Source organism: Dendrobates tinctorius, unplaced genomic scaffold (genome assembly GCF_039654945.1).
Source record: "Dendrobates tinctorius isolate UK_male_01 unplaced genomic scaffold, ASM3965494v1 ptg000043l, whole genome shotgun sequence".
NCBI classification, from domain to species: Eukaryota; Metazoa; Chordata; class Amphibia; order Anura; family Dendrobatidae; genus Dendrobates; species Dendrobates tinctorius.
Window position 1 is genome coordinate 504,425 of NW_027361711.1, and position 8,893 is coordinate 513,317.

An 8,893-nucleotide genomic window follows, 5' to 3' on the forward strand; every position below is an offset into this window, starting at 1 on the left:
CAGTATAGGGAATGAGACACAGATTTCATTAACGTGTCACTTACTGGACTCCTTTGCGTAGTTTCCCTGGTTTAATTCTTGTAGATGTAGCAGTGGTCAGGATGCTGAGCTGTATATAACCCCGCCCATAAATTTGATTGGCAGCCTCTTGTGTGCATATTGTGCAAGCTGCCAATCAGGGGTGAAGGCGGGGTGACACAGATAAGCTGGACTAGCCAGCACGTGAGACTTATGGTACTGTCACACTTAGCGATGCACCAGCGATCCCGACCAGCGATAGGATCGCTGGTGCATCGCTAAGTGGTCGCTAGTGAGCTGCCACACAGACAGATGTCACCAGCGACATAGCAGGGGTCGGGGGTCGCTACTTACCTGTCAGACGAGGCGATCCTGACGTCCTCCCGCCCGCATCCACGCGTCGCCACAGGAAGCCCCAGCAGGAATCTGACGACAAGAAACAGTCCAGGACGTTCTCGTGCGATCAGCGATAACCAGCGGGGGAGCCGGTCAGAGGTAAGTATCAGACATAGCGATGTCGCTAGCAATATCGCTATAACGTCACAAAGCCAGTGACGTTATAGCGATATTGCTAGCGATATCGCTTAGTGTGACAGGCCCTTAAGTCTTGCAGTGATAATCTCTTACAGATAAAACACTGTGTTGAAAGTACAGCACACAGCCTAATAAGAGACACTTCCCTGGAATCAGTGCTTCTTCCCCAACATTATGCTGCTCTTAGATTAAATAACATAAACCTGCTGACAGATTCCCTTTAATTGAAGATAAATATTTTTACTCTACAATTTTTTCCTTCAAAAATCAGCGATGGCATTTTACTTATTTGGTGAAAACTCCGTAGAAAAAATCTGTATGCCAGGCAAACTATAAGGATCAGCAAAGAACTGTCTAGCGGTAGAACCCCTCAATGTCTTTATCTATCCCAGCATTATCCTTGGGTAGGCAGCGTGTTTATCTCCTAGACGGCTGTGTTGTTACAGATGGCCGCTGAACTCTGTCAGGCCGCATCAATTAATATTAAATTCCACATTTTACAAAGTGACATCAATAAAGTGCAGGGCGCGCGTCGAGTCGTGAGTATAATCGCCTTCACAGATTATTGAAGCTGCGGAGTGTGCGGCATTGATTTTATTGATAGGTATATTGTTGCTAAGGCAGTTTGTGTTCCAAAGCTGATTTACAGGGTTCTCTAGAATAGAAACGATCCATCATCGCCCCTTGTTCTAATGCACTGGATATGCCAACATCTTGACTGCAGAAGATCTTTGCTCTCCAAGCCTTACTCTTACTTGGGTTATTAACCCTTTCACCTTGAGGATTGTGCCTGTTAACAGTTTGTGTACCAAGAAGTATTATTTGATGAAGCATTACATTTCACCCTCCACAGTTGGAGATACAGTACAGGAGATTGGGGGCTAGCTGTTAAAACTCTCTCTTTTTTTTTGTTTCAATCATTTTTTATTAGTTTTAAATATTAACAAGGATATATGAATGGTGGAGGCGAGAGGTAAGAAATACTTTAATAAGGTGAGTTGAGGTATGAAAGGGAAATAAGGGGAAAGGGAGAACCTACTTACGTAGCTATACCATACCTATAACAACAAGCAGCGTAATACACATTATTTGGCAATCATACCATTACATAAGTGAACATTAAAATAATGAAATGGGGGATATTTTAACATTTCTAAGACATTTAATGGTATCTTAATACTATTAGTTCTTCATATTGTAGAGAATTATTACCAGTCAGACTATGGATAGCTAATTTCCCACAGTTCCCACTTTTTTTTAATTTTTCAAGAGTATTATTTGCTAAGGTGTGGGACTATTCGTAGGTTTTATGAAGTGACATCTTCTGAAGAATGTCCGATACTTTAGGAACATTTCCAACAAAGTGTTAATCCGCACAGCGGGGAAGCTCACTCAGTGCACAGGTAATTGCGTGAACTAGTGCTGCAAGCATGTATACAGCAGTAAGTGCTCCGTCAGCCGGGGTGCCACTCCAAGGAAAATAGCCACAATGAATACAAAAATTGAAAGGAACGGATGGCACTCACCTGTTAAAAAGCTTCTTTATTCCAATACTTTAAAACATCGGCGTAGGGAGGATGGGAGCAGGAGTGGAATGGACGACAGCCATTTCGCGCTGCAGTAGCGCTTCTACTGGTCACCATTTGGTTTCTTCCATAAAGTTGCGAGTGACTTTTTGAGAACCAAAAATAAGTGGATTAATATAGGTTTAAAACTATGGAGTTATGGTTCTATCTTCCTTTGGAAGCTGGTTAATGAGCGACAATGCTTCTTTCCAAAATGTTGCTAATTTAGGTGAACATTTAAATATCGCTATCCCGTCCACAATTCCTCCAACATTGAGACAAAGTGCTTGGCACTGCTTTTGCTAATCTTGTTGGCAAAAAATACCATGTAGAGATTTGTAGTGTGATTCATGAAGGGACATACAAATATTTTAGATAAGCATCTTTTTACTAATGGACAACCCTTCCTTAATTGTGAAAGTGATCCATATGAAAAAAAGAAACACTCATACCGATCCAGAGCCTTTCCAGTGATTTTGGTACTGTCTTCCGGCAGGTGACCACTGCAGCCAATCAGCCTTTCAGTCTTCCGTTAGAGCAGATGTGAATAGTGCAGACTGCAGCTGATCAGCCTTCACTACTGATTGTTATTCATTTGCCTCCTATGTACTCCTTTGTACAATGAGTAGGATGGCTAAAAAAAAATTATATAGTCCTAGGTCTAAATACTGGAGAAATAACGAAATGCCCTCCTGTTTATTGTTCTCTTTAATCTCTCGGGTTAAGTACTTTTTTATGTGTAATTTGTTTGATTAACCTAACAGGGATCGAGGGCTCATGGCACTGATGCTTAGCTTCATGACCCAAATTGCCATCACTTTAAATGTCAATGTCTTCAACCTGTCACAAAGGGTTAAAATAGTGGGCACCATCGCTGTTCCCTTAAGAGCATTTGTCTCATGACCGATGCTGTCATATATTCCCCAGACAGGCACACCACATACAGTCTGGGTCTGTGATCATGGCATATTGCAGCGTCATGCACGTAGCCTAGCAGTGTACAGGCTTCCCTTTGTCAGAGTTCGAAGAAATATTGGAGTCAGCGTTACGGGGAAGGTTCTCCAAGGTAAACTCGCTGTTTTTGGACTTAGGTCAGCACACCTAGCGGATGCATAATGAATTGGGTTCCCGCAATGAAGGGGCTTATGTGTCCAAGCAGCGTGTGCTTATACAGGTAAAATATGACATTGCGTATAAGCAGAATTTCAGTTACAACATGGAAAGTTTAAAACTGAGAAAGGAACGTAAATTTAGCGACTTGATGTGTACGTTTTTGGGACAGTTTCTGTAGTGGAGCCTCAACACAAAAGGACAATGGGATAACAATATGGCTCAATACTCAGAACCAGGTTTTGACAGCTTTTTGATTGATTTAAAGATGGATCAGTAGTGTATTCTGCTAGTCCATTCACCGGTAACACGAATGTGCTAAACCTTCCTTCTCACTAACCGTTTTTAAAGTGCACCCGTGAAATCTCATACATCATCCTATGTGAAACCGCAAGGTTAGAGAAGAAGGTTTATACCTTTCTAGGGTGGGAGTCAGTACTTTCATAAAAAGCTTTTTGCTGTTGGGGAATGTCAGGATGCAAAGGCTTTTCCTATCGATTGTATGTAAGGAGAGTTATAAAGAAAGGCTTGAAAAGTTGTCAATCAAACTTTGGTCAGAGGATAAGGTCTTCTCGATTCTCACAGCAGGTAAACCCATTTTGCGGCACTTTAATATTCATGTCCCCATGATAGGTAATCTGGGTCAGATTGGTGGAGGTCCGACTCCTGTTGCCTCCATAATTTGCGATTCGAGAAGTGTTCTGTACAATGCTGGGACCACCGGGTATAAGTTTTGGAGTTTGTATTGGCTGTGCCTGGTACAGCAGCTCTTTGGATTCTCACCGAACTGATGTTAATCATCTATCCTACGGTTAGGTCATCAATACTACGGTGCCAGAAAACCGCTTTAAATAGCTATTTACTGGGCCTTTTTAAATGAACACTTCCATTTAATTCAGCATTAAAAGAAAAACATACGATAGATGTTTACCATGAAAAGCTGCCGCCAGGCCTAGGAACGGATACCAATTAGGACAGTCAGCACAATTAGAGTGACAACACAGTATCCAAAGAGAATGGTCTCCGATAGACTGCCATCGCCTTAACCAGACAGCTACACATCCCGGACTAGCCGATCACTTAGCATTGGCCTGATTAAACATCAGCAGCTCCATAATGACAAGTAACCACGGTATTATTTTTGTAACCAGTTTTTGGTATGTGTTAGTACAGACAGTATTAGGGTTAAAGTCTCCTAATAAACTGGTTTTGCCTTCCGCTTCCTGAAGTTCCAATGACCTTCTGATTTGCTGGTGAGACTCGGCGCACTAAACCCACTGATAACAACACATCATAATGAGACCGCAATCGATTGCTAGAATACAACAGCTGCTGCTCTATTTGGATTTTCTTTCCCTTCGAAAAGAAGATGGGAAATTAAAATCCATTAATTATTGACCAATCTTTTTGCTCACGGATGAAGAGTATGTGGGAAACGTATAGGGCAGAAACCACCAAGACTGGCAATTTATATGTCAGCCTTGATCAAAATCCCACTGCAAGATGCACCAGATTTAGCAGTTCACCTCTTAAAACAATCTGATGCACTTTTAGCTGTGTGTGTGCCAGAAGCTGAAATATTCATCTGTTATGAGTTGGAGAAGTTTTTTGCAATAATTGTACAATGATGTAAATTCTAGTGACTATTGGGCGCAGCTGGTTGTCCTCAATGTGTGGGGGAAATTTCGTAAAAACTCCTCCACAATTATGTTAGCTGTAATACAGAGTGGATTTTCCACAACGGATTTTTATTTATTTATTAAAAAAAAAAAAGAAAACAATGACCTTACCAATCCTCCTCTCCCCTCCTATAACACTGCTCTGGTCTCCCACCTCCTGCCGAGACAGGTCTGTGATTGGCTGCAGCTGTCACATATCTAACGACTGGTGCAGGAGTTGGACTCTCTGTATATTCAGTAATTGGCTATCTGTCCTGACCAGAGGTGGAACCACGGGGACAAATGGAGAATCAGGTTGTGTTTTAAGAGGAATGACAGGGATCGGGTTGAATACTTTTTAAAAATTTTTATAATTTTATTTTTTTTAGAAAACTGAAAGAAATGAACTGGAATATAAGTTGGCATACATGCAACGTGTAGGCTCGTGTTCACACTGGCCACTAAACAGACAAAACCCGCTAAAAATGAAATAGGCAAATACCCTGCAGTAAATAAATAAATAGTAATATTGCGTGAAAATAACGAAAACATTATTTTGATTAAAAAAAAAAACATAAAAGCCTTCCCAACTCATCACGATGACCCTGTTTGGGACAGTCCTAAACTCTAATATTAAAAACTTTCCATATGCCAAGTGACGTAAATGTGAATAAGAGCCAAGCAGGACCGAGGCCCCGACTAATGGACTCCCAGCCTTGGGAAGATTTATAAACATAATGTCCAGCTCACGTAAAAGGAAGGTCACGCTCTTATTAGCATTTTATTTTTTTAGAGAGTGCTTTATGCATTAAAAAAATCTCCTCAATAAAACATCTTTAATTGTGAACAATAAACTAATTTTGTGATGTTTTTGCTCTGCAAATTATCCTGAAAAATAACAATCCAAAATCTATTCATATTCAAACATATTCTATATTGAAGTTGTGTGTTACATGAAAACTTGACTTTTCCTTTGTGGTCCAGCAATGACGTATTTTTGGTATATGGTTTCTATTAATTTATTTGGATTTTAACATTTTTCTAGTGTTGTTCTAAGTGCAGACAAAACGGCCAGTCATGTACCTAACGTATGCCGCCCGCGTGACTCCCCTTACTAGTACTGTGTCTCTCCACAGGTACGCTGATGGCGTGGAGCGCACCGTCACTGCCTCCTCACTCAATGCCTTGTTTCTTTCAGGTGTTTGCTCTGCTGTGGATCGCGGACTGGATGGTGCATCACATTTGGAGGAAAGGAAAGGATCCAGACAGTTTTTCTATCCCCTATCTCACGGCATTGGGAGATCTTTTAGGAACTGCGTTACTTGCCATCAGTTTCCATATCCTTTGGCTGATTGGGGACAGAGACAGCGATGTTGGCGACTAGCACATGAATCCTGGACCTTCAGCGTCGTTGTGTGCCTACATAATTATCCCTTTAAGAGAAAGACTGGGACCTCCATGAGATATCCAATTCCATACAAAACCCACCAGAGTGGAAAATCTTGTTTTGATGAGGTTTTATTATGGATTTTTACACATTTCCAATCGTTAATGTTAATATTAAGGATGAAGAGGAAAGGGGAGGGGGGCTACGTATTTTGCTAAATGCACTTTACCTTTTTACTTCTGCATGTTTCATGGCGTTGTTATTAATTTCCAGAGACTGGTTATGTGCTTGGACTATTCTGGGGCTCCCTCTGGGTTTTATTGCGGTACTTATTTTCTCTTTCTTTGATGTAAATTTTGACTGATCTTAGTAGCGTTAATCATAACAATGGTACCAATGTTTTTCTTGTTGCTAACTCTGAGTTTTACACTTGTAGGTAACTTATTGTATAACTGATATGTCATGTGGAAATGATCTCTTCACTTTTCTATGTTTGAAGATGCCACCTATTGAGAATAAAGGCTGGCATTCTCGCATCTGTTCAATGGTTGCCAAATTGTAGTTAACTGTCGCTACTTCCTACATAAAAAGCAAAAGATAGTATATTTCAAGGTCATATGTATGTATTGTACACATAAGTATTCAATTATTGGTGCATTTGCCAATGAAGTGTTTTGTTGGGTATTTCCTACAGAAGTGCCTCATAGGCCAAGGAGAATTGTATTGACTAATTTGTCACTGTGCCACTATGTCATTGTCAAATAATAGGCTTTACGTGGGAGTAAAACACGTGTGCCATGTGAAAAGGAGACGCTAGTCAGAACAATATTTTGTTAAGGTACTTTTTTTAATTTAGGCTTTTCAAAGATCTACTATAGGCTGGCTTCACGCCTCCGTTATATTTCCCATATCTGATAAACGGTCTGCATTTTATTTCCGTGTACTGGACCCATTTTTGGACCATGTGTCCGTTTTTACAATCCCTGTAGCATCTGTTTTTCTCTTAAAATAAAAATTCTTTATTTCTACCTGTTATACAGCAAAATACAGACTGCGCCCAGATGACAGTCGTGTTTTTCACAGAGGCGGTGACTTACATTGGCAAGTGTGATCCACAACCCAGACCACAGTAAGGCTAGTTTCACACTAGCGCTTTTGAGCGCAGCGACGGCCTGCGCACGGCCGCCACTAAGCCCCGCCCCCTGCCGCGCCTCAGCCGGTAGCTCCGCCTACCGGCGCATGACTCTGCATGCGTCCTGCGTCCCCTATCTTTATCACTGGGGGCGCAGACCGTGCGTAGTATGCGTTTGGCGGCGCATGCGTCCTTTTGACGGTGCGCCGACCTGCGCCAAACGCAACCTGCTGCTGTTTGGTTGCGCTCGGCGCACCGTCAAAAAGGCGCATGCGCCGCCAAACGCATACTGTGCACGGCCTGCGCCCCCAGTGATAAAGATAGGGGACGCATGCAGCGTCATGCGCCGGTAGGCGGAGCTACCGGCGGAGGCGCGGCAGGGGGCGGGGTTTAGCGGCGGCCGTGCGCAGGCCGTCGCTGCGCTCAAAAGCGCTAATGTGAAACTAGCCTAAGATGTGACAAAAAATAAGTTATTTCGGAGGGAAAAAGCGGCTGAAAACTAGATGGATGAATTACTTTATTAGGTATATATGTATGGTATCTATGTATCTTGAGAACACCAGTTCTGTTAAGAATGCTGTGTGTATGTATGTACATATATATGAAGAACTAACAAAGTACGTTTTTTAGTTTTTTTTATTTATCTGCTTTTCAGCCTCTTTTTTTCTTCACAAATATTTTTTTTCCCCTCTGGCTGGAGCTAGTGATTAGACTGTGGCTATTTCATTAAACCACCGAATGGCTTTATATTCCACCCAGCTCCTTACCCTACTGTGTTTATGGCAAAAAAAAGGTAGTGTGAAAAGGCACATTGATTCTAAACGTTTCATAATTAGTGATGAGCGAGTGTGCTCGGATATGGCGTTACCCGAGCATGCTCAGGTGCTAATAGAGAATCTTCGATGTTCTTGAATCCTATGTTCGAGTTGCCGCGGCACATGCAGAGATTACCTGTTTGTTAGGCAATAAGACCTGCAGCTGCGGGAACTCAAGCATAGTTTTCGAGCACGCCGAAGACACACTACTGGCACAGGAGCATGCTCGGTTAACACCTTATCGGAACACGTTCACTCATCACTATTCATAATCTATTCATAAAAATAACAGGTAGATCACATAACAAAACCTAAAGCATGATGTAACTCTTAGGGTAATAAACTAATTGATCATACATTAGCATATTTGCCTCTTCTACCATTTACATTTCCACAATGGCTCCCATTAATCTGTGTTAAGTTATCCAGTATATAAGTTTAAGCTCGTCCTAACTTGTTCTGGGTACATTGCCCACTTACCATGCCTGCCTCATATGCCCATCCCCCTATGGCACTTTAAGGATGGTGAATCCATTTTAATATGGATCCTTGTACTGTATTTGGCATATAGATCCGCCATGGTAGGAGGGCATTGTGCATTTTTCTTGTTACCTCATTTATTTTATGTTTTAATTGAAATGGATACATGAAGATATGTAATGTGTCAAATGTAT

At 41.6% G+C, this 8,893-nt stretch overlaps 1 protein-coding gene across 1 annotated transcript in view; it reads left to right on the forward strand.

Moving 5' to 3' along the window:
- The window catches only part of SLC41A2 (solute carrier family 41 member 2), a 157,303-nt gene extending 150,003 nt beyond the window's left edge, over nt 1-7,300 (forward strand). The window contains exon 11 of the mRNA XM_073575130.1: nt 6,084-7,300. Coding sequence (XP_073431231.1) covers nt 6,084-6,269 — 186 coding nt within the window. The 3' untranslated portion in view covers nt 6,270-7,300. The remainder of the gene's footprint in view (nt 1-6,083) is intronic.
- Nucleotides 7,301-8,893: the final 1,593 nt, after the last annotated feature.